The 26,947-nt window shown below is 39.3% G+C and overlaps 2 protein-coding genes across 11 annotated transcripts in view; both read right to left on the bottom strand.

The window, feature by feature from the left end:
* Positions 1-26,947, bottom strand: part of LOC137857503 (disintegrin and metalloproteinase domain-containing protein 20-like) — a 371,501-nt gene that overhangs the window by 104,916 nt on the left and 239,638 nt on the right. The gene's annotated exons all lie outside the window — the stretch shown is intronic.
* Positions 1-26,947, bottom strand: part of MAP3K9 (mitogen-activated protein kinase kinase kinase 9) — a 58,507-nt gene that overhangs the window by 18,747 nt on the left and 12,813 nt on the right. For all 10 annotated transcript variants that reach the window (XR_011097108.1, XR_011097103.1, XR_011097104.1 and 7 more), the window contains exons 3-6: positions 13,491-13,671; positions 6,898-7,046; positions 3,273-3,448; positions 575-815 (exon numbers count right to left, since the gene is read on the bottom strand). Coding sequence is in view for 3 of the 10 variants with exons in the window: in XM_068684096.1 (XP_068540197.1) it covers positions 575-815; positions 3,273-3,448; positions 6,898-7,046; positions 13,491-13,671 (747 nt within the window). In the remaining 7 variants the exon portion in view is untranslated. The remainder of the gene's footprint in view (positions 1-574; positions 816-3,272; positions 3,449-6,897; positions 7,047-13,490; positions 13,672-26,947) is intronic.

Raw genomic sequence — 26,947 nt, 5'->3', positions numbered from 1 at the left:
AGATACCTCACCAGTAGCTAACGCTTCTTTCAGGGTTCTGTTGGAGATCATTTGTGTGTTAACTTGAGTTCACGTATGAACTAGCTGTGTAGTGCTGTGCTCTCATAGCTATTAACGTGGTTTTTTGTATTTTTTTATTTTATTTTATTTTATTTTTAAGATTCCTGCAGCAAAAAGATCCAGTAGCTTATGGTTTCTGCTGCATTCTGTAAAATATTCCCAGAGCAGCAACATACTTTTTACAATCTTTATTAAACTGATCATTTTGAGCTGTGACATGCTAAACTGCAACACACTAAACTGCAACATCAACATTTTTGCTATGAGCCACATACAGCCTTTCAACTAAAAGTGTAACGTCTCAAACTCACTTTTTTCCTATATACTTTGAACTGTTGCCTTTGGGGAATGCTAGCCACAAGAGCATCAAACTTAGTTGCTTGATGCCAGAGGTATTTTTTCTCCCAAAGTACATCTAGTACTTCCTAATGCTAAGTGTCAGCACAAAGGAGGCACCAAAGTTACAGGTTCGCTTGTTCCTCCCATTTCACCTGACATTGCCTGCATCACCAACCTGAAGGCAGGCTGATATTATTGCCATCTTTTAACTTGAGCCGATTCTTCTTGAACTTCCCCATGCGTTTCTTCACCCGGGGCTTCTCCTGACACAGCTGGTGGATGATGATGTTGAGCTCCCTTTCCAGGATATCAATCTCACGCTCTGCTAGCTCCTGTTCCCGCCTTCGGAGCAACTCCTCATGGTTCTTCTGTTCAACAGCAGCACGAGTCAGCTCTTCTTCCCATGTGCGAAGCTCCTACAGGGAGATCAGAAAGAAGAAAAGAAAAGCTACCTCATGATCTGGGCATTTAGACTACTACTACCCACTCTGAAGGTACAGCAGCAGTAACTTATGTTCACTGCACTGCTAGCACCACTGTTTAAAGGCTCAGCTGAAAGCCAAAAACCTAAAAATAATTCTAAAGAACTCAGTGCTTGCCATTCAAGGCCCTTCTAATCAGTATTAACATTTTGCATTAAAATTTCTTCAAAAATATATGTCCAAATTCTCTACTCTGTGGTGAGGCCACACCTGGAGTACTGTCCCTCATTCTGGGCTCCTCAGCACATGAGAGGCATGGACATAATTGAGAGAGTCCAAGGGCCACCAACATGTTGAAGGGATTGGAGCACCTCTCCTACGAGGAAAGGTTTAGAGAGCCAGGACTGTTCAGCCTGGAGAGAAGAAGGCTCAGGGGGATCTCATCAGTGTCTATAATTACCTGAAGGAAGAGTGCAAAGACGACAGACTCTGCTCAGTGCTGCCCAGTGACAGTACAAGAAGTTATTCAAAAAACACCACTATTCAGAAGCTGCCTGGGCATGGTCCTGAGCAGCCTACTGTAGGTGGCTCTGCCTTAGCAGCAGGGCTGGACCAGATGACCTCCAGAGGTCCCTCCCAACCTCAAACACTCTGTGACTTTGTGAAAAGGCACTAAATCCTAAATTCAATGTCATGACAAAAGATGCTGGATATCCTGACATGCACATGTTTTCAAGTACCACTGGAGAGTACCATGTACATGGGAACCCATTTTGCAGTATTTATTTTTAACTCTGAAAAGAACTAATCCTTACTTTCTTGTTCAGTAAGTACATATGTTAGCTTCAGTATTGACTTAAACTGTTTAAAAATAACCTTTCCAAGCCATGCATCATAAAATAGCACAAAACCCAACTCTAACATAAAAATCAATAAAGAAAACATTGTGAAGAGGCCATTCCCATCAGTTTCCACCAAGCATGGTTGCTTCTCAAGCATAAAGAACCATATTGCAAAGTTTTTGACCTCTCCTTTGTTGAGGAAGGGAATCAACTGAAATGGTCCTTGAGATCTCAAAATATTTTCCTCTTCTCACTGCACTCTTCTCACCACAAGCGCAAAAGAATTCAGCACTCAGAATAATTATCTCCAGCTGGCTACTTCCACTACAGAAGGTAAAAAAAATAGGATGAAGTTCAATTTGAACTCATTTTGAACTCATCTTCAATTCAAAAACTACTTCAATTTGAACTCATAACATCAGATAGATGTTTATTTTTAAAATAATTTCATTGTTACCTGTGCCATCACTACAGAGGTACTCATGAGGTGAATAGGATATTAAATCTTTCCCCACTGCTGTAGAGGAACACAGTACTCAAAATATGAGAGCAGTCTAGATACTTCTGTTGTTGTCATCTGTTTCTCTGTTGCAGTTTCTGTTTTTCAAGAACTGTTCCAACACATTTATGCTAAGGGACCACATTGTGCAGCAGGGAAACACCTATTAGCTTTTCTTTTTCCTCCAAAAGCTACTATAGTATGTGCATAGAAATGTTTTAACAACTGTTTTGGGGCTTCTCTCCCCTAAACTCAAGATCATCCCCCTCACACACATACCTCCTAAACCCAACTTCTGAGCCCAAATCAAGTTGGGTGTTAAAAATGAATGTTTTCAGGTGAGAGGCAGTGAACTACTACTACTTCAGTAATAATTCCACTGCAGTGCTTCATTCCAACATCTGTACAGTCTGTAAGGACTTTAACGCAGATGCAGCAAGCTGCGTTTTCTTTCTGACAGTATGTTTGAAGAACAAAACTTCATCCTCTTTGCTTAACTTCCACTCCTTGAGGCTGATGATCGCTGTTCCCTTTATTCCTGCTAGGTCCTTCATTCCCTGCTATTTACCCAGACGGATTTCAGTTACAACAGCTGTTGGACCATTCCCCTTTTAGCACTCATGTTTATTACAGTTAACCCACTTTGGCTGTGCCCACAACCTAGAGAACACAAATCTGACAGAATCAAAGATGCAATGTTTGCTGGAGTATATCATCTGGAATTATCCGTCCTATTTTTATTAACAATTATTATTGGAGTTCTTCATTAAGATACTGTAGTGAAATAGTTATCAGATGTATTAAACAATGAAGACAACTCACCACAGCAATTTGCACAGAGTATAGTGGACACAATACTCACCACAGTATTGAGCAGCAGCTAAGGATGCAGCCGTGTATTTAAAGATGCAGACATGTATTTGACTTATGATTCTGCACTAGTGTGCATCATAACCTGCTATTGACACAAGGACTTATTACAAGCTGCAGTAAAGCATAAACAAATCTAGTGCCGGGATGCACGAAACAACGATCCCTGTTTGAATGATGAAATAGGAGAACTATAATCCAGAGAACATAAGCAAGGACTTTTTTTTTTTTTTAACTCACCTTTTCTTTGGCTCTGAGCTGATCAAACATCTCTTGGATCTCTTGTTTCCAGTCTTCCTGCAGGGAGTGGAAGGAATCTTTGGGCATTTCAAAGAAACCAGACTCTTCTATGGCAGTGAGATGGCCTAGGATACTGGTAAAGGAAGGTCGTGAGTGTGGGTCAGGGTTCCAACAATCTAGAACAGGACAAAGACAAGCAACTATTAAGCATCTCTTGGTAAGAAGATTTGAGACTATGAGTAGTACTTTACTGATCCCCAGTGGCTGACAATGGCATGCACACTGCGTTACTCTGTCTTTCTTATTTCTCACTATCACTGACTATTCACTGATCATAAATCAAGTATGGAATTCATGCTTTCACGCTTATACAATATCCAACATCGTTTAAAATTTTGAACTACCTGGTTACTAGGTTGTATTGCAATAAAGCCTCAAGCAAAACAGAGGTTTACCAATTCTACAGTTACATTTCCAATTTTGTATAAAAATTAGCATATGATTTCCTTAAATATTTGGCTTTAATTTATATGTGCTGAGTAAAGATGATATGCAAGACTCTCATACACAGTTCTTATAGCACCCTTCCTCTGCAAAGTTAACAGCCATATTGTAAAAGAATATCTATCAGAGCTCTTTCTAATGCTAAGCTGAGTCATTATGAATCTCCCACAGAACTGCAAAACTCCTGCAAAGCAGCCTGGGCATACTGGAGTGAAATTACTGGGCAAATTGAGTGAAAATAGGAGATTCAAGTAAATAATGGCACCATTTATGATTCTTCTAACTATCCAGAGAAAATTGATTGGGATTTTTTCTTTTGCTTTTAAGAGAAACCATAGATAAACAAGCTTTTTTTTTTTTTTTAATTTACAATCTAATGCAGTCAGTGACTTACCCAATTAGAGACCTCTAGAAATACAGACTTTTGGTTACCCATTTGAATTGAACATTGAAAAGAGACATGGAAATAGAAAATGTTGTGGAATAACATCTCCATCTATGAAATCATTAAGATCATGTTTTTAAAAGCTACTAGGTCAAAACGTGTGACTTTGCAACACTTTTGAGTAGGATATCTGTATTCATTCAGTCTTCCTTCTGATTTCAACCTTATTTCAACTCCCATAGCCAACATCGCTGCCTCATTCTACATTATCCCATGTTGACCCTTAACACAGGTTCTTGTTCAACATATATTCTTAATTCACTTTAGCACTGCAAGATACCTATATGCCAAAGTTTGACAACAAGGAAACAGGAAAACTTAACATTCAAACACTTTTCGCACAGCTAGGGACAACAGCTCTATGAGTTGGAGTAACTAGTACATGGACCTCTCTCAGTATGCTCATACTGTACTATCAGTGCTCTAAATGGTCACTGGATTCGAGACATACATTGCTACGTTAGGAAGCAACAATTATAAACTTGTTCTAAGGTTTTCTAGGCTTTGCTGTTGGGAAAAAGGTAGCATTATTCTTAATTTCTGGCGATATCCTAAGAAGTATGCACTCATCATTTCTATGGACTGAAACACAACAAGGAGCAGCTGTAATTAAAAAAAAAAAAAACATTTTGCAAAATCTGTGCAACTGCTGAGGCTTGGTTTTGCAGATCTTCTCTGCTTTGATTTTAGTGTTACTGACATTTGGGAGCTTTGTTTTTGAAACTGCTGGTATCAAGATGCTGGTATTTAAGTATCTGATCAAGTTCCAGGAGGCATAAGCTGGAACACATTTGTGTTTATGGATTTCAAATTGCTTCTCTTATCAAAATAGAGAATTGAGGATATTAAGAGTGCTCCCAAGGTCCCCTGCTGCTGACCAATTAGCAGCAACGGGTGATACAGCTGGACTGTCAGTGGCATAATCCCTACCCCTTTAGCCCAGGTTTTAAGCATGGCAAAGCAAACATGACCCAAAGTAAAACAAAATGCTGCAGCCAGCCAAATGCATGAATGAGTGAACAGGATAACTACGCAGGTGGCCCGTGGCTTTTATTTTCCCAGGCCTAGATCTGCCATTATTTGCACTAATGAGGACAGTTGTAACATACAAATCTTTTCTGTGAAGAGGGAAAGTTCAGCTTTGTTGTCTCAGTGAAGACCACCAGAGCAGTAATTCAAAAGCAAAAGCAGCATTAGGGGAACAAGAGTTCACCCAGTCGAGAAACAACCAGTCTGAAAAACAGTTTTGGTGAAGGGGCAGAAAGTAATTGTTTTCTTGTTCTCCTTTTCTCCCCGCACATGGAGAAGCTGAGCATTCCAGAGCCAAATGTGTGCTTACCCCTGTGCTGCTGGGTTCAAGCACAGGCCATACGCCTCTACCTGACTTTCCCAATAGAGGGCATTATTTTTAACCCCATCAGCAGATACTTCACTTATGCTTAAGAAATTCAGGGTCCTTGTTTTAGGGAGCCATGCCAAAACAAACTACCCTGGCAAAACACTATGTTGTCGATTCCATCAGTTGTTTCTGATACAATTTCTTGCTTTGCATTCCTTGTGAGCTACTACACCTGCAGCTCCAGTGCTGTCTACTATCCGGTAAGATATCTTTATAGCAAAACAGTAAGTGTGATGTTCTACTTTATTTAACTGAAGCTTGTCAGATACAGAAAAGATCAGAGAAATGGAAAACTATTCCCAACGCAGAGAAATCCATCAGAAACATTTTCTTACATGAAAAATTCCTTTCTTGGGGTTAAAACACCACCGGAGGCCCCAGAATATAAATTCTACGTTCAATCTCACTCTTTGCTCACTAAGGCTATAGAACATGCTTGATTTCTCTAACTCAGTTTTTCTTTCTGCGAAATAAAGACAAAAATGCTTATATATAACTATTTGAAACCCTTGGGAATAGAAGGATGGAAAAAAACAAAACACTAAAAGTTCTTTGTACTCAGAGAGAGGGAGGGAGGATGAGGAATGGAAGACAGACAGAAGCATATAGATTTGGAGATACACAAGCAATTGCAATCGCCAGAACACCGGGTCACAAAGGTGCACCCCAAAAGCTACCTCACTGAATCTTTTTTAAGAACTACAGAAGCTCTGCTGACAACATTTGATTTCTTTCATTCATACATGGGCTGCTTTGGGCACAAAGTATCTCCACATGCAAGGCAGAAAAGACACCATTCTGAAGGAAAATCTGGGTTATTTTCAGTTGTCAAAGCCACATTTAAAACCTCTCCCTGAAATGTCAGTAGGATATGGTTTCATTCTAAATCAACCTGACAATGCCTAGCAAAGTGTTCAAGCTATGAATTTCAAAACAAGTTGAAAGTTTCAAACTAGAGCCAACTATGTGAAGCTTTAGTGCCATTGCATTTTCACTACTAGAAAGCAACAAGCTAGATGATGACAACAGTAGCTCCCATTTTCACAGTTAAGCATGCTGATAAAAACGCGGCAAGGGAATTTCTTTCACATACTACTGTTGTAAGAGATTAACAACCATCACAGCATGCTAACAGCCAAGCTAGGGTCCCGCAATAACTTGCAGCATTGAATAAAGCCACGTGAGAAATCTGTGCTCTTAGGTATCAAACCAAAACCGGGAGGCAATACTCAACAGCACAAATCATACTAACCATACTCACACGAGAGCTGGCTTACCTTCCATCAGTTTGGCAAAAGGCTCTGGACACGTGGAAGGGATTGGAAGGGCAAGTTTATTCATGGCAACACCGTATGCTACTGCAAGTCCATCAATTCCTCGGAATGGTACTTCCCCTGTTAGCAGCTCCCAAAGCAGCACGCCGTAGCTATCAAGAAAAGATAAAAGAGAATAAGTGACTTAAAGGTATTCTTTGTTAGGCAGCAAGACACAAACCTATCAGAGTGATTCTGGTACGCTGAAGAATTTAGTTTTCTGGGTAAGCTCATGGCGGTTGTCAAGTTGGTAAATTGCGTTATTTTACCTCCTTTTAATAATAAGAGATGATTTAAGATAGCTTAAGTGCTTAGTTAAAAAAAAATATTTGGAAGTGGGGGTGAATAATAAAAGGTCACCCGAAGTGTATTTATTTATATTTGTAAAAGGCTCTGTGTCAGCTTTCCTTTTTGTAATTGCTAGCACGTTTTCAAAAAAACTCCAGTGAAATTGTCACATGGTAATCCAACCTCTACATTCCTAATTCTGAATTTATGAGGTGAATATCAAGCAACAGAAACAGGATTTTTGCTGATTTGATTATGATAACAATTATAATGGCGGCTGATAGTAAGATTATAATAGCAGATTCTTCCTCTGGAATCCTGGGGCCATGAAGGAAGAATCCTTTCTTAGTATCTCCCCTCTTCAAAATCAGTCACTCTTAAGCCCTAGAGTTGCACTGTATGCTTCTGCAATTCCTAACTTTGCTTAGGTTTAAAAACAAAGCAAATGAGACTTACATATAAACTTCTTGTCTTTAAAAAATATATTATATGAATGTCTTCATATGTACACAACCTCAGATGAATTAATGTATTGACATTCATTTCAACTGTTTCACTGAGCAATCCGAAACTGTCCTTATAGCAGTCACAATGTTTAGGAAACTTTGCAAAACTGAACATTTTTTTTCCATACAACTGGGTAACTTTATTCTCCTGAATTCAGGACATGATAATGCAAAACACTTCAGTGAAAATGGACACTGCCAGTCAGGCACAAATACAGTAATTTTAAAAAGTAAATCTATTCAACATATTCAATAAAAATCACTGCAAGGGTTTTATCTTCTCAAACAATTCTTAAAAAAAATAGAGAAGAAAATCATCTGTATGGACCTGTACATCTTAAACTTTCTATCCTCTTTCTCCAGTTAGTAGTCGTGCATTTCTGTGCCGAACATTAATATATTAATTCCAACACTTTTACGTCATCTGGATCCTAAAAGAAAGATGTTCTCTAGAAATATAAATTTTTAAAGATTGTTACAAATTAAGCTGCCAAAGTCAAAGAAGCAATTATGTATTAAAAATGATTGCTGTTAAGGCAGTTTTCAAGAGCTGAAGATAACATCAGATCACTACAAATTCCTAGAGTGTAGTGTCAATTTCTTCAGCGATTTATTTCATGAGACCTTAAATACCAAACAGCTCTTGTTGTTCAGGGGTTTGTTTAGTTAATTCTACCCCCACAACATGCTGTGCTATTATTTGTAAAGCAAGAGGACCTTCCCACCCCTTCTGCACCACAGAACCAAATCTTCAAGGCTCAACAGTAGCATAACCCCTGCGGCAGCCTGACAGGGAGCATCTCAAGCACCAGGTTGCAGGTCTGCATATGCTTCATAAAACCTGGTGATTCCTGGCAGAAACCAAGACAAGCATGGCCTTCTCCCTTGTGTGCTAGCAGAGGGATATCGCTGAGATCTGGCTGTGCTTCTGGATGGCACATGCATCAGGTTACCTGTAAATACATAGACTGGCTGGCCACACTGCCACAGGTGGCTCAAGCTCCTTCCCTCAAACAACGCAATCCCACAACATGCTCTGCTTCTGGGAAACCCTAGCCAGAGACAGCTCCTTCAGAGCAAGCTGACAAGTGTTTCTTCCATTGACCCGTCCTACTCTTTTGAACCCATTTACTCTTCTCTAATTTCTGTGGCAATGAGTTCAACAATTTAAGGATGCATTGCTAAAAAATAGTTGCTTGTTTGTTTTGAGTTTGCCATTTGATATCTTCATTTGCTTCCCTAGTTCTCTCAATGCCAGGAACAGTGAGTATGTTTCCTCTTAGGTCCTTCCATGCCACAATTTCAAAGGTTCCCACTACATCCGAATCTTCTTTCCAGCCCCCCAAATCCTGATCTAGCTAAATCTAAATCTAGTTACTCTCAAACAGAAGCCATTTCATCTTTGTTTGACATTGATGTCTTTTGTATATTAATTCCATATTAACCTTTTTGTAGGAATGACAAAACCTCAAAGTTTGACCAATCTGGGGAGAGGCACAGTATTTCCTGTTTAGTTCTCTCATTCTTCCCTATTAAATTTTAACTTGCCCCTTACCTTTCTGAGTCCTTACAAAACGAGCTAGGTTATCCACAACAACTCCAACATCTTTTTATTGAATCTTAATAGAATAATTTAGAGCCCATCATTGCACAAGTAAAATTCTCCTACACGTACTATTCTGCATTTATTACTTTCATCTGTTTTTATCATTCAGGATAGCATATTTTTTCCTCAGCTATCTGCAGTACATTATTTTTTTTATCCTGAGTAACTTGGTATTAGTGTATGTCGTTACCTAACCATTTATCGCTTTTTAAAATCACTTTTGATTATGTTTAACACATTTACTTTCTTTAAAAGCTTTTGATAAAAGGTTTTAGAAAGTTTTTAGAAATCCAAACACAATATAACTATCCAAAATCCAAACACGATAAAATACTTCCACAAAATTAGTGGTGTTTTAATAAAAATCACCCCAACTGATTAAGCAGTGAGAGAGCGGCTGCTGAGAAGAGTGTTTTCCATTAATTCTCAACCAAGGGACTGGGAATTATAAAGTAAAAGAACAGAGACAGAGGAGATTTATACAAAAAAAAAAAAGGCCTGGGAAGAAAGATTCAAGGAGCTCTACACATTGTCAGATGGGAAGAAAAAACTGATCAAGCTCATTTATTCTTTTGGCACTCACTAGTAATTTTTGGACTTCAATTACAAAAAGAACCATGTGATAACAGACCATGTGTTCAAGTCAACTGACAGTTGTATGAATAATTAACCATCTACCAGCGATCCAGTAATCCCTTAAGCCATTTAACACTGGGTTCAATCCTACACATTGGATTTTCAGGGAGGAGGCTGGAGGTTGGCAGGATTTCACGTGTGATTTTCCCATCTCTCTTGCAAACGTGTGAAATTAGAAAAACTACTAACTTCCTCACACCATTATTACTCAATGGTATTTGTACTGTAGGTTCCTCTTCTGCAGTGTCCCAGGTCCAGCACTTTCCATAAGAAAGGGACTATCAGCACAATAAGGAGATCCCAACAGCAAACAAAATATTACTTTCGTTATGACAAAAAAAAAAAAAACTGTTATATTTTTAACAACAATTAACAGTTAGTATTTTTCTATGTTATTCAACTGGTAGCTCCAGAGATTACATTACTTATAGCATAGCAGTTTACTGTGTATGCTTCTATATTTATGAAATATTCTTATGACCAAAATTTCTATACCACTGAATGCTTGAAACATCTTGATATGCTAATCAGGTATTTTTGAAGTAGTTCTAGTATTCCATTCCTAAATTAAAATTTAATTCTTAGTTATTTCACTGGTCTCAGAGCAGGTGCATCTTTTAAGTGTCTGAACTGAAGAACACAGAGAACGCAGATGAAGGTTGTATCGTGGCCTTACCTTCTTCATACCAATCATATTGATATGTTTTGTGTTTCTTTGTTTTTTTTTTTTTTTTTTTTTTTTTTTTTTTTTAACTGCGTAAGTCAAAAATGAAGTGGGCTGTAAACAAGAACTGTATTTAAGCATTTAAAATGACGTGGAACTTCAAATTATATGCCTACTAACATTAGCTTGCTGTGCAACACTGAATAAGCTGTGATATCTGTCCTTCAATTTATCCCCTAGAAATTCAAAAATTCCTAACTCTCCTCTCAAAAACATCATTAGACTCACAGAAATTGTATGTTAAATTGCATATAAATAAAAAGGTAGTTTGTTCTCTGTGCAATATAAGCACAACGATTCTGCTATCCACCTAAAATTTGTGGGTGAGCACAAAAAAATCATAGCAAAACATTTTTACTAGCAAGATGTACAAAGTGCTATTACCAGCAAGCTTTAAAGTGGCCAAAATCGTAGTGATAAACACCAGCACATAGGATTCTTCTGCCTTGTTAAGATCTTTGCCAATCCTCCTGTAGATTGGTACAAAAACCTGATCTTTTTTTTTTTTTTTTTTTTAAACAGAGCTTGATACAGTATTGAAAGGAATTGCATGAAGCAGTTATTTATGATGGAATAAAAGACTGACTCAGGAAATTTCAGCCCTGGCAAGCATCTTCACCAGCAGCTATTTGCATTTGTGCAGCAAGAACACAGGCAGAACAAGATTCCTGTTGAAAGGCTAGGCAACATTTCAACCAGCTGTATTATTCTAATGAGCTTTTCAGAAAAGGTGTTGAAATAAAAGGGTCTGTCAATGTCAGAGACAGAAATATCCATTTCTGTTGATGGTAGACACACTAACTTGAAGGTTGGTTATCAGGCAAAAAGCTCTCTCAATGCCAGTGATTAACCAAGAGGTTGAAGGAGACAAGAGGAAGGGCAAGCCTAATAGGATATAAAAGTTCATCCTGTTACGAATTTCAGGTTGCATCCTTGGGAGGGAACAGGATTTGTTATACGTGTCCATTGCTGCCTTTATAAAATCCAGAGCTTATAGTCACTGATGAGCTACTAGTGACTGCACTGGCAGGAATCTGTCCTCTGCATACATGCCTCAAGTGCCACATTCTTTCCAGCAAATTTAACTATGATTCAAGGTTTTGGCCACCTTGGAGAGAGGTCTTCTGTTTAGAGACAATATATTATAGCTCTCTTAACGGTGATGGCCCTCTGTTTAAGGAAGAGCACTGAGAAGAACTCAGCCTATTTTGAGGGAAAGACTGGTAACTGTACATAAATAAAGCAATGAATGAATCTTGAAAATATTCTTCTGAAAAGCTAAAAAATATTTAAGTGATTTACAACCTAAATCAATGACCAAACTAATATTTTTGCACGGGTATAGAGGCTCTTAAACTATCATTTAAACTATCATGATGAAAATAATCAACTGACCCTAATAATTCTTATCTTTTTAAAAACTAGGTCATGCTGGTACAGAATATCTACTGACCTGTTCAGCATGCCTGGATTAGTAAAGTTACAATCACAGAGGAGTTGTGACTGTAACTTCCTTCCCCCCTCCTCCCTTAAATGCCATTCCTGGCACTGCTTTTCAAAGGTGAAAACTGAGGTTTGAGTATGGAAAGCTAAATACAAACCAGTATTGTCAAGTTTTCATTTCTACCAGGCTTCACTCAGAGTAAAAGCCTGCTTCTTGCACAATTCTTCTCAGATTAACTGCGCAGGCTACCACATTTAATGACAGTCAGCGTTTAATCCATACTATTAGCATGCAAATTAAGTTCACACATTTATCCACAAGGCAATACATTATCTATTCTGCACAACTAGGTAAGGAAAATGAAAATCACCACAAATATCTTCCATAACAGCCAGACAACTCTTCCAGCTGGGATATTTCTTTATCCTGACAGACTTCACAGCATGCACACACTGCGTGTGAACACTGCTGGCCAACGACAATTTCTTATTACCCTGAAGACCCAGTCAGCTTGACATTTCTATACCTCTCCCCTCACAAGAAAAAAATATTCATCTACTTTGTTTCTGATGTTCAGTACTAATTCTGTATTTTACAGCATCCAGAAAAGTCAATATCCTAGGACAACAATAACGGGTTATTTACTGAATTCTGGATTTACCAATGCACTTAAGAGTTACATTCAAACTATTTTTGCAAATCTACGAGGGCAATCTTCATGCTCTTTCCTACCAAAATAGCTCTTACTCTCAAAATCTCATTGCCTGAATGGAGAAGACAACACATGCATTCAAATTACTACTTATGGATTACATACTCAGACTGACTTACAGAAGAGATTTATCACTTTATGGAAAAGTCTGAGAGGGTAGAATTAATTCAAACTTCTTAACAATTGCATTCAGGCTGAAACTGCAGAGAGAATTTCATGAGGTACAGTGTGCTCGTGCACATAAGCATCAGTGACAGATTACTATAAAAAAATTATCTTGCTCTTGGTAAAACATTAAAAAAATAGCAACTTCAAGGATTTCATAGTTTCATTTTATGGCCTTCGGTTATGTCAGCCAATAGCTGAAGGAAGGCTCTGAACCCTAAAATAATCTGAATGAAAATGTAAGGAAGAACAAAAATTTGTAGGTGTGCGGGAGCTGGTCTACCACTTCCTACAGAAAAAGCATTTGCAGTTAATACCAAAGTAGTCTTGGAGTTAGGTGGATGGAAAGCCAGTGGATAAAGTTTTCTTAAACACAGAATATATGGTTCATTGTTCCTCATTCTTAAACATAACACAGGTTCCACGGCAGATCTAGTTACTGTTTAGTACCCAGTCACTTAACACCAACTCAGTACCTCCACACATCGCTGCCTTTGGAGAACATGGAGGAGCGAATGACTTCAGGAGCCATCCAGGCATATGTCCCAGCTGCGCTCATTTTGGTAGTTTTATGCCATTCCCTGGCCAAGCCGAAATCCGTGATCTTCAGTATCTTGTTGCTCAGATCTCCATTTTCCACCTTTTCGAGTATCAGTACTGGAGAAGAGGGAGGGCGGGGAACAAAAGATATGCAGAGTAAGGCTAGTATTTATGCAAAAAGATCCTCCTGGAGATCTCCCCAAGTTCAAAATTCTCCCTGACTTTTAATTATTCAAACATACTGCCCTCTATTACCAGATATTTCAAGTTAATCCCTTCATGTAATAAATGAACATCTGTCTAGCAAATAGCTTTGAATTTAACCAAAATATCAAACCCCAGAGAATAAACAAATAAGATGACGATTTAATGCAGTACCTACTGTTATTCTATATAATAATTGTCTGCTAAAAGGAAGTGAACCACTGTAACTTCTAGAAATCCAGATAAGGGAAGACATTTCCTAATTAATCCTCTCTCAGCAAGCCAGTAATAGAATCTTTTTCTCAAACTGCTTAGAGGACTTTTTTTTTTTTTAAACCCAAGTACGCACACAGGCTGGATATACCTTTCAAGTAAATGAATTAGGAGTGCAAGCTCTACATACGCAGATTTTTTAAAGTGCAAATTAAAAAACTCATTGATGATCAGTAACAGCATGGCCAGTCCAAGACTCCATAAACACTCCCATGTTACACTCCCCCCGATCATTATTAAACATTTTTTAGTTAAGCTAACAAAGTTTCTACGGCATTGCAGCAGCAAAGGAGTCTACACTCAAGAATTTAAGGCAGGGGGAGGCAGAACTCAAAAATTCTTTGGTACAAGGCACACAGGCACCTTTACCCAGCAAGCTGAGCTGTCACACCACTGTGAAATGCGTGTAAAAGCGGAACAGCTACTTCTGGTTAACAGCACCTATTATCCTCCTTATCTTAAGATGAAACAACCACACAAAGTGCAGAGCAATGATCAAGCAACAGAATATAACAGCCTACTAAACTTCCAGACATAAAGTAGCCATAAACCTCTGAAGTGACTTTCAGCCACTTCATTAATCTAATGACTTCAGAGCAGGAAAAAAAAAAAAAAAATCAAGCCACTAACACAGCATCATTATGCAGCTACCCTGTTTTTATTTTTAATGTCATTACAGATACCAGCTCTTGGAAAACAAGATGTTATGGTGTACTGTATATGCATGATTTGAAAAACAAACAAAACCACAGTCATGGAACATAATGAAACAGCTAAAATGCAAAAGCACCACAAAAAATAGAGTACATAATCATCTTCAGGACCATTTTTAGCAACCCATGAAAAAACTCCTGTGTCAGCCTAAAGCTAACAGCTTCTTTAAATTTAATCTGTTTATTTTCATACTCCCCTCTAATAACCAAAATGAGATTTCCAATGAAATAAAAGCATAAACATTATTTGAATACCTTCTGTATAATATACATGTATAATACATCTAAGTGTTAAAATATTACATTCACTGTAATGAAGCTTACACAGAATCTGTTCCCTGAAATTTCAAAAAAAAAAAAAAAGCTACCCTTTCTATAAGACATTCATAAATCACAAAATACTACTTTGTTAAAGGTTTTTGTTGGCCAACTCAAGTTGTGAGTAAACTTGACTTATGGTTAAGCTCTTGGTTCCTGCTTCTTTTGAAAAAATCCTTTCTAACATTACTGAATGCTCCGTTTTCCTGTTCACAGAGGATGGGAGTAGTTTGAGCACAACCCTACAGAAAGCACAAACATTATTTAAAAAAAAAACATGTCAATTACTAGAAATCAGCTAGTACTAGGGGATGATGAAGTGATCCATTCCATGAAGCTTTCTGACAGCAATAAATAAGGCTGCAAGAGCTGCATAACTAACATCCTCTTCAATTGGGCAAAGCCAGATGCACTTTTAGAGCCATGCTTCAGTATGGACCACAAGAATTGGAGGTACAAAGGTAGCTTTCCTTTGGGTCTCTTCTAGCTAGATTTTTTTTCCCTTCATTTTCCCTAGCAGCCAAAGAATTATTAACAGATACTGCTAACCAGTCTCTCACTGATTGCAAGTGTGAGAAACTTCCTAGGACATAAAAGTTTTTCTTTCTAGCCTGTACTCATTGTGCTTAAACAACTGGCAGAACAATATAATCTAGTTTTAAATTTAACTGCAGTGACACAGAGACATAACGAAGTTGTAAAGGAAAAGCAGCACTCTGAAACAAAAAAGCGTAGGCTTTGGGCGTGTTTTTGCTTCCATTCAGAATCACAAGTGCAAGCAAATTTGCTCTTCACAAGGCAGCTCATATTGTCTGAATCTGCTCAACAGCAGGACAGAGCACCAAATACCATGGTTGGGTTGGACACACCTTCCTGGCAAGAGGTTATTTAAATCTAATTGCCTTTATTTGCATTAAGACCTAACAAAATAATTAGTACTTACACAGACCTATTGTATCCATGAACTTGTTCTTTTGTCAGATGTACACTGAGATCAATTACCATAACAAAAAAAACACAGGGAAGGACAATGAAAGAGCTGCATATATTGCAAGTCCTTGATTCCTTAGTTACATCCCCCATTATTTCATTGTAATAACTGCTTGAGATAATAATCCTGCAACCCAAAAGTGTATAAATTAATTTTAAGGATTATAGCTCTCTCCAGCATATTTTCCATTTCTCTTCATCTTGGTCAGCATCACTAAGCTCACTTCCCATTGCTAGGAGTCTCCCTAGTCTATTTGTCAGATTTTCAGACCAAAAGCCTTGACTCTTCCTCTTGTGCTCATTCAGATTTCAAAGAAGCATCTTGTAAATAGGTGAAATATCAATTCCTTTCACTTTCCACCTTAATCTCCCTTATAGTTAACACAGGCCAGGTTGCTAGGACACGGCAAATGCATTTCACTCTTGCAAATCAATATGGTCTCCTTCTTGTGAGCTTGATCTATAACCAGTTATTACCTCCCATTTAATGCTATTAGTGTAGGTTCTCTTCAGAAGGTACTATTCCTCCTGCACTTGCTAGAATCCAGCACAGCACGTAGCACATGTAAGCGCAATAATTCGTACATTTACAGCAGTTGCAGAGTTCACATAACTGTCCGATTTGAACAGATGTGACCACTCAGGACAGAACTAACAGTCGCCAGATTTATCAGAAATAATTGCTTATTATCAGTCTGGCAAAATCCAGAGAGATATAAAGCACCTACAGCAAAACCCCAGCTGATCTACCAAGGCAATATTCTCATTCTGGTCTCATGTTTAAAAAGATCTGATAAGAGCAAGTGGTTAAAAGGAAGGAAAGCAAGGTATAAAGTGAAATTAAAATTATTTTATATTCCCAGCCTTAAAGAAGCTGTTTGGCAGCCAAGATACTGGGCCTAGTCTTTAGGCAACTGGGGAAGAACAAGAGCTGCATCAGCAGGCACGTGCAGAATGTGTGTCAGCTGGTCTGCAGTGGCTCACTGCTTCCTCCTCCAGCAGGGTCTGGGCAAGAAATCTCTTTCTGCGGGCACGCACAGAGCCAGCCAAGCTGTAGGTGAAGGTATGTTATGTACTACTGCTTGTAACAACTCAAAACCACTTCTCTCCTGCTTCTTTGACAGCACAGGTTAAATGCCAATTGTAAGCAGCACAGGTGGGAAGCAACTGGCAGTGTGCAGAAGGGACTGGTGAACAGAAGCAGGTATTGCAAACACATCAGAAAGCTTTGAAGATCCAGCTGCTAAACAAACAACTTAATAAAGCTCGGTTGATCAGCAGCAAATCACCAATACCACGCCCATTGCCTAATGCAAGCACCAGGCAAAATGTGGTGGCTTCAACTAGCTGCTAGCAACTTTGGGTAAGGGGTATCGTGAACATGTATGCTGACAGGAATAGCAATCCAGAAGTGCTCACAGGTATCTGCATATATTCCTGAAAGACTCTGAACTTGTCCATCAGAAAACAAGTGCTTGCCAGTGAGAAATTAATTACAGGACGGAGAAATGCTGCCCAGCAAACAAGCCTTCCATATCTGAGGGTGTCCCAGCTGAGAGAACAAGAAAGGGACATGACCCCAGTAGGCCTCAGCATCCCCAGCAGCCCCTGTCCTTGAGCAGGCGATCATCCAGACACAGGTACACCATTCAGATGGGCAATTGCCACCTCTGGGATTTTATTAATAAACTTCATTACCGGTGGACTCTCAAGAATCATTAACATTAGTGACTCAACCCCACCATTTGGTTTCTTGAGAGATGGGCAAAATGCAAGTCCTGAAAGACAACAAACAAGCCAGGCACTTTAGAGGACAGCTTAGAGAGACAGAACAGGTACAAACTGAACACTGCGTCTCCTCTTATCTAGGTCACAAAGACCAGTCTTCTATCTCTGAAATGAAAGAAGATGGCTGTTGAGGTTGTCATGTATTCTTTAAGAAATTATTTTGTGCCTCACAAGAAGCACCAAGTATATTTTTCATGTCACTCTTGTGAGAAGGCTTCCTGAAGTGCAATGAAAAGAATGCACCATATAAATGGAGAGGTGCGTTAGGTAACGAGTCAACATTTATTGCTCTGACTGTAAGACAAACTGGCAGAACACAAAGACCACTTGAAAAGACTCTGCCTGGTGAAGTTCCTACTCATTCTGTCTGACATGACAACTTACTGTTTTCACTGCTTTTTAGCACTGAAAAAGTTCTGTCTGCATGATACGTTCAGTACATTCTGCATGTGCCCAAATGGTGGCCATTAACCAGACCTTGCACCATGCCCAACAGCATCCAGCTAGTAAGCAATACCAGCTGCTGAAACAGAAGTGTCGTTAGATACTTTCCGGATAGAGATGCCAATCTCAGTATAAACCAGGAGTGATGCGGGATTAAATTATCCAGTACGGGTACCATTTAGAGATGGTTTCTTAGTAAGGAGGGAGGAACAACTGATGACATACCCAAAAATCTTCTTGGTTTATCCTTGTTTGTGACCTGAGCTAGCAGCTTTTCTAGCAAAGAGTTAGGAGTGATAAAAATTGGTTTCTTGAGGTCAGGTGAAGCCAGCTTGCTTTCTCCAGTTTAAGTAACATTCTGTACATGCCTTACATGTAAGAGCTAGCATGCTTTTGACAGAGAACGTCAGACTTGCTGACAGTAAGCAAGTCTTCAGAAGCACACAGATCCCACTGGTAACGGATCCCAAAGGGAACAGTTCTCAGTTTTATAAGTCACGGTTGTGTATTAGTGACATCAACAAAAATTCCTTTTTTTTTTTTTTCCCAGAGCCAAATGCTTTTGTTTAAACCAAGATTTGTACTGAAGTTAGACATGACAGACATGGACCGCCTGAAGTATGACTGACACAAGCCCTTCCTGCTCCACACAGGATTCCATTATTGTGTTTCACAAAAGACAAAACATCAGCCTTTGTATTCAAAGCAATACAAAAAGCAACTTGACTGAGATTTCTAAGATACCATTATATCGTTCGGCCTTCACATAGCTGCAAGTACAGATCTGCCAGTTCTGTCTTGTCATTACAAGTCATTACAGAGATGCCTGCTCCATGGGGCATTAGACAATGCAGGATTAGCTCCCGACAGAATGGCCTTAAGACCGCTGTTGTTCTAATGAGACGTTTAAGGACAGTTCCAATGGTTGGGTTTCACATTAGAACACCGAACTTTCCCTAGCAACTTACCCATTTTCACTACAATGTTTAGGATCAGGACTATATGTATCCAGGACTATTCTGTGTCCATACAGAATGAGAGATCACTGCAGTAAAAACAGTGAAACTTGCAGCTTTAAATTTTCTTACCACAAACATCCTGTATTAGTTCCCCAAAGCAGCTGTCAGTTCTAAGTAGGCAAAACAGAGGAACAAATGGATTCTGAAGGAATACAGACAAACTAAAAAAATGCACAGATAAAACACTAGTAAGGTTTCAACTCTGCTATGAACTATAGAACTAGAGAAGGGCTGCCCTAGAGGCAAACTGTACAACACATTTGTTGAGACAAAATACCATCTTGCATGCATGACAGAGATGCACACCTCCCATAGCCTCACACATGCAAAGGACAACCCGGAATCAGATAACCTGGAAAGACAAAGCCTCTCCAGAAAAACATTCAAGGACTAAGACTAGTATACATAGTCTGAATTACTCTCTACAGGAACCTCTCAACTAGAAACATTTCTGCGTTAAGTGCCCAGACTCACACCGCGTGAACCTCTCCTTAAGGCCGCTCTAAGGAAGCAATTTCAATTAGAGGAGCTCTCCAGCACCGCCAAGCCTGGAACACCAGATGTTAGAGAGCCATCTGGTGAAAACCCGGGTACTCATCGCTGCAAGATTATGTCAGCACTCTGAATTTTTTTAAATTAAGTTTCCAGAAATATTTTGTACTATTAGTAGGACGGCTAATCTAAGTCAGAATGGTACCACAGTTAAATTAGTCTTAAATAAAACTGTCCTTAGGCCCATGCTGACAGCTGGAGGTCATAATTCATTGCTTTTGCACCACTTGCCTTAATGACCTCTGAATTGATTGAAAAGTCAGTGGTAAATACCTTTGTTAAATGCACAAAACCTGACTGCGAGGAAGAACTCATTTTCATTACTCACACATCTACCAGAAATACATGAGATACAGAGTGACAAGGTAAAGGCAGGGGCATAAAGCTGTATGATTTTTCATCTACTCATATGCAAGAATTCTGCATACACTGTAAGCAAACCCAGAGCTGGCTAGGTAAATCGCACTCAATGCATCAGCATCCACTCCTGCTTATTAGCCATCACAATAAGGAGGACAAAATTGCTGAGCAAACTGATTTGGGAATGTTCTCATCAGTGTTCCAATCCAAGTAACTGCATTGTTGATACATTTTTCCTTCCGTTTAACCTGTTACACGTTTTTTGTTGTCCAATTATTCTGGAAGCACTAACTGGCCTGGGTCCCTTTCCTTCTGCCAGAATGTATGCATTTCCTATCTCTTTCTTTTTGTTGCCTTCAGATCTCACACCCATCAAATCTTCTTCCAAACACACTCTCCTAAAAAAATTATAAAAAAAACATTTCCACTGAATCTTTCAAATTGATAGCTTAAACAAACACGGTAAAACTTTATTTAGCTTCTGTACTGCTCACTTTATCGAACCCCAGTAAGACAACTCCTATGTTTTCCATCCTGTACTACAATACCTCCACTATCCATGAGAAGTCCTAAGAGGTAGATTACTTTCACAGGCAGCAAGCCTTCACATGGGCAATCCAACTTTTCTTGGCAACCACCTTAACAGCTGCTGTTTTAATCCTCTGTTCTTTGCATATTATGCCAGCAGAACACACCTCTCAAACAAACTTCCCTGGGAAGGCAGTAACACTGTCACATTTTTCACTTGTTTGGAGGGTTTTCCAGCTACACTTCTGGGCAGTTAGGTCAGACGAAGTTGCATTTTTACTCTCCATTAGGACAAAGTATAGGGAAGGAGCAAGAGGGAAAAAAATCAACACTTGAACCCATGCTGGTCCATTTGCTCCTAACATCAAAGAACTGGTAGAAAGTGGCTGCTCATTTCACCTCGCTGTCAAAATTAAGAGGCAAGGCAGCAAAACAGGGTTATGTAATCTCTTTTTCTGGTTTCTCTGCACAGTGTAGTGCTGAACTGAACACACCTTTACTTGTGCTAAAAGTAATCATTTCAAAAGCAGAACATTCCAGGAAAACCATTACAGTGATCATTCACAGTAAAAATACCACACATTTATACATGAAGATAGAGAAAAGCGGCTCCTGCACACCAAGAAAATTGAAAAATTCCTTCCTCAGAGAGAAAAATTGCAAGTCAGAACAAGGAAATCAAGATTATCTTGCAGTACTGCCACAGTAATTAAGCAAACTGCCCATCACTCCCATGGATCATGACACAGTTCTATCAGCAACTGCCTGTTCCCTTCCCCAGGAGGCCTGATGATCTCTTTTTAAGAAACAGGATAGAAATTACAAATAAATCCAAGACAGTCTTTTATATGGTCCAGTTTACAGTTCACTACAAATCATTTGCCTGTGCATGATGCTACTCAGCCTGGCACACAAAACCAGAAATCTATTAGCTAATGAACAATCAAGCCTGATGGAAATGGTTGACAATCATTAAGTGAAGGAGGTAAAATAATGAGGTACAAAGTACAACGTGAATTACAAACACACAGGAAGAAATATAGAAGGAAGCAGGCTAGAAGACCAGGATCCCTACTGTGGGTGCAGAAAAAGCAGGGCTTGTCGCCTGTGGTACACTGATTATCACTGCCTTGATGGATGATTGATGGCTTCACATTTAACTTCCATATCGCTTTTCCCCAATTAAGACAACACGGAATTGTAGTGCCAGCAGACCTGCCACTCTTACTTAAATTCTACAGTTCTGGGCAGATCACGAAACAGCAGGACTACTAATTAGTGATAAAACAACATTAAGTCATATGTTCTATTGTTACATTTTGACGTTATCTTTGTCAAGTCTTCATAGCTGTTGAAGAGATGCCTGCCATTAACAGCGCTTCTGACATGCTTGGAAGGATGGTGGTGCTTTCAAATAGGTTGGGAAAATCTGAAGTGTCAAAACTTGTTTGCAAGAAATGAAAAAAAAACTGATTATGGAGTTACGTCAGATTATCCTGCACTTGAAAGGAGCTTGTGGACCTAGGAACAGAGGAGGGGTGATGGGGATCCAAGGTGAAGTCCTGACTGCAAACTATCAGAATTCATATACAGTAGACAATATTACTATGCCTGCAAATGCCCTGGTGTGGGCACAGATACGGAGGTGTTACTGATGCCATACAGAGGATTGGTGTTAAAGGTGCCAGTGGTAGCTCCTGGGTTATGTAAACTACATCTCCTCTAGATAGAGGCTCTGCTGACAAACACAGAACCACATGAGGTAGAGCTTAGAAGGCCTGAAATATCTGAAAACTGTAGAAATCCTTGAATACCTCTCAGTGTCAGTGCACTTCTGTAGTGCTGTTTTGGTCTTCATCAGCGCTAGCACTGCTGTGGTCAATGCTTTGCCATCCAAGATTCCAAAAGAAAATTTACTCAGGAATGAGGAAAGCAATCAGACCAAGTCACAACGAAGAATTCTAGCAGAACTCCTGCAAGCACATCCCACTCACATCCAGCCCCAACTGCCTTTACTCTTGATTCTGTGCTGTACTGCCTCCTTGGAGCCACTATCATCTGGTTACACAGTAAAAGAGCTAGATGGCAGCAACAGTGGTGGGTGGAATACACTACTAAGAGGACTATAAATAAGATCAGAAAGTCATCTTTGTTATGTTACTTGATGCAGAAATATTTAACTTCAATATTTAAATCATTAAGGAGCCATCCAATTACTCACACAGACTTAGTGAAATTTATTCCCTAGTCCCCCAGATTCTCAACTGGGCTCTTAGCTTTCTCCCTTATTCTCACTATTTCACCATACTTGTTATTATTTCTTTAGGCTGAAAAGTGGGAAGACCATTTCTTAGAAACTGGAAGGCTGAAAAATGGCAGAGGAACTCAACCCATATAGAATGACACTACTCTGCCTAAGTAGCTCTATTTTTTTCCTATCTCAAAACAGTACCACAATTTTTTTTGCTGTGGTTGGATGTTTTTGCAAATCATTCCAGAGGAACTCAACCACCTGTACAGATAACACAGCCTACTAACAGATATTTTTCCCCCAACAGGCCTTTGCTCATCTGTGCATATCTGACTCACTGTCACCGTACGATGGCTGTTTTTGACAGCAGTAAAGGTCAGCAGGAAGCTACAAGTGGGGAACTAACGCTTACCCAGTAAAAGTTGGGGCATGAAAGACCGCTGCTGCAGATGAGCGCTCACTGTGGGTGGGAATATTGGACACATTTTATTTCTTCCTCCAGCCTGCAAACAGAACAGCTTACCAAGGCGTCACTTTCCAAAATGCAAAATGACAAGTTTCATCAGATAGTGGATAAGCATCAGCCCATTCACTTCCTCTGTTTAGATAATTCCAGTAGTGTAAGGAAACGTATTAGATATTGAGGCCATCAAGTGCCAGGTGCAAGAGCTTTGTAGAAATAAAAGAACAGAATCCAACCTTTAAGGAAAACAAGGCTGTTTCAGTTTGAAATCTCTAAATGCATGATATAACCAAGGTTCAGTTTAAAAGCCGTAAGGCTTTTCCATGGACAGATTTAAAAACAATCCAGACCACTATGAGGGAGCACTACAATTAAACTTCTGCCTGTCAGCAACAGAGCAGAACTCTCCTCAAGTGCACCAGAGTTGAAGAAAACAGAGGATATTCTGTTTCCTTCTCCAAAGGAAGTTCCAAGTTTATAAGAAAAAAAAAATACACAAGTTTCAGAAGTCAGTTAAAGGCTGACTGAAGCTGAAGGAATACCAGAGGACAAAAAATCTAATATCACAGGAACCAAACCCTCCCACCTAACCCATGGCAGAACATGGCAATCCATTACAGGAAGCCTTATCTTGAACAAAATCTCCTCACTCAATTCTGTGTGCTTTCTAAGGACTTGTTCTCCAGACTACAGAATCCAAGCTAGGAAAGCTCTCAGGGCACTTTCTGAAAAGTACCACTCCTAGCAAAGTGTCCATGAACACTAATGTTAATCCCACACTCAATTTTGAATTTCCTCCCTGACACATGCACCCTGGAATTTTACAACTGGAGCAGCCGAGTTCGGTTTATTGTATTTTTTTGTACTCACCTCCCTACAATCTAGGTATAAACTTCACTCCGTCCAAGTCCCTTTGATTGCCTTCTCTATTTTCAGTCCAAACATTTTCAGCTACTTGGAGTCTTTAAAGTTCATTCCCACATAGTTTTATTTTTATTATGTGGAGACCAATTCAGAAAAATCTGAATTCAGATAAATATTTTTTGTGTCTTCAATGGGCCAAAATATGTCTTAATGTTTGCTTTTACCTGAAAAAAGGGATAGAAACTTCCACTACTCTGAAGAAATGCAATGCATTCTGACAAATCTTCAAGGCTCTTACTTAAAAAGTACTATAGCAATGGCAACTATAATTTTAGTCCCATACTTTCTGAACAGTCCTTATTTGAAGGAAAAAAAGTACCTATAGGTCAAATGAAAATGCTTTTGCATAGGAAAGGATGGTTTCACTCAACTTCCTATGATTGTTCCAGTCCCATTCTCCCCTCCCACGAATAAGCAAAACCAAGATAAATATCAGCTCAGATTGGGTGAGGGGAGGGAAGTGCATGTCAGACAGTTAAATAAAAGGACAGCCTTAATACATTTCTTCATGCTGCTGTGTTCTCTGAGAGTCATGGTCTCACAGCCAGCAACTTGTAAGCCTGCAGTTTGACTAACCAGACAAAAAAGCACTGTTACTGCAAGAGGGACAAGGAACTAAGCTTGCCAGGTGTTGTGTTTTTTCTTTAATTATTAAGTCTATTGGCAGTACACTGGCATAGTGTCCTGAGGACAGAACTAAGCTTTCGGGAAAGGCTTTCAAACACTTGCTCCAAAATAAGATCTTGTATTGTAGTGGTTTGCCAAAATCTAGACTGCAATTTTAGCTCTACTTTCCGCAGTCAGCCTGCACAGCTTTGCTTCACGAGTATCCAGATAATGAGCAATCTGCTCTTGATCCTGCATTCAAAGAACTTAAAGTGATTAACAGATCTGCACGTGGACTGAGTCCGGGCTTTCCGCATGTAGCCTTCACGCACCTTCTGTTGGGTACTCTGCTGCACAGCTCAGAAAAACATCTTTATTGTAAGATTTGTTTGTGGTGCAGAAGGCTAAGTGTTGCATAAGATCCTGTACACCACAGAACTCAAGTCTTGCTCAAAATCTTGCATCTTCGAAGGAGAACCAAATGTTGCCCCTGGTAATAAGCATTTTTGCTTTTATTGTTAACCATTCTTCAAAATCACATTAAAATACACACACACACACCTTTGAAGCAAAAGCATTTTAATTATTGGGTATGCGAGGGTTCAGTAAAGCCATAAAGCTGACCAACTGTCTTCTTCTGTCAACCTAGAAGAGGTGATGGATGTGACAGCCCAGCAGTTCTCGGATTTTAAGCCGCGCAGTACAGTTACTCTACAGAGCTAATGCATAATGGGGGAGGGGGGTAGGAAGGGCCTCCAGAGCCATGATATATTTAGAATCGATCCCATCCCCTAGCCAAGCTGAAAGAAGCCTTAACGCTTTAATGATCTGGTACAAAACACTGAGTGCTCCTGGAGAACACTAAGGTGAGTTTCCTGGGAAAATGGGACTGTTCAGCTCTGGTTTCAGATTAAATCCGACTACACCGCTTACACTGGGACAACCCATGCCTGAGAAAGGTTATTTTACTCTTCATAATCAGTTAAATGCTCCAAGGAAAAATATAATTAAATCTGTACCAAACACCACGCTTTGCCAAATCGTATCAGTTTGAAGGCTTGCAACAAATCAAGTATAAGAACAGTCCTAGGCAACAGCAACCGAGTGGGGAAGAGGAATCACATGAATGACATTCATACTAATTGTCACCCGAGAGACCTTCTGAGAAGAGGATTAATAATAGTGCTGGTTCAGGGGGAAAAATAGAAACATGAAACCAACGATGAAAAACTAGCACAGAACCATTCCTTTGGCTTCAATTAAGCCATTTCTATGAAACAGTCAATAATACCAAGTATTCATTCATTTCTGGAATCACTTCTCCAAAACAAAGACGGTATGGGAGACCTGAAAACTCCATAGGCTGCAACAAAAACACATGAGAAGTTTTTTAAAGTCAGATTTTAGTGCAAACATTAAGCAAACACACACATATTGCCATTAATCCGAGCAAACGTGAAAAGGCTCAGAGAAGCACCATCACCACAAAGCTACAACTGACTACACCGATATCCTGACTTCCTTCAGTAGTGCAATTTTACATGTCACTGAGCAGAACACCTTGCCAGCTGCAGAGAGAAGGAAGTCCTGCACTGTTGCATGACTCCATGCAAGACAACGAACAGCCCATAGAGCAAAACTATCAGGAAGCTGCCACTTTTTGAGCTGTTAGATTCCTGTTATTTCTGACTTAGACTCTGATTACAGGGTGAGCTACACAGTACCCTGACAAAACATTAGGCACTTTAGTGCCTAATACAACATTAGTCCCCCAGTCGCCAGATGACCATGACCATATCATTATGTGAACGAAGCAAAAAAAATACAATCAATAAATCCAAAGGCGAGATTGATAACACTTAAATAGAATTAGGCACAAAATTCTACTTATAAGAAAAATTCTGTAACTGATTATTTTCAGCATCATTTATGACGTAAAGTCAAAGGCAACTAAAGGCTA

Source organism: Anas acuta, chromosome 5, assembly GCF_963932015.1.
Source record: "Anas acuta chromosome 5, bAnaAcu1.1, whole genome shotgun sequence".
NCBI lineage: Eukaryota > Metazoa > Chordata > Aves > Anseriformes > Anatidae > Anas > Anas acuta.
This window is presented reverse-complemented; position numbering and strand designations above follow the sequence as displayed.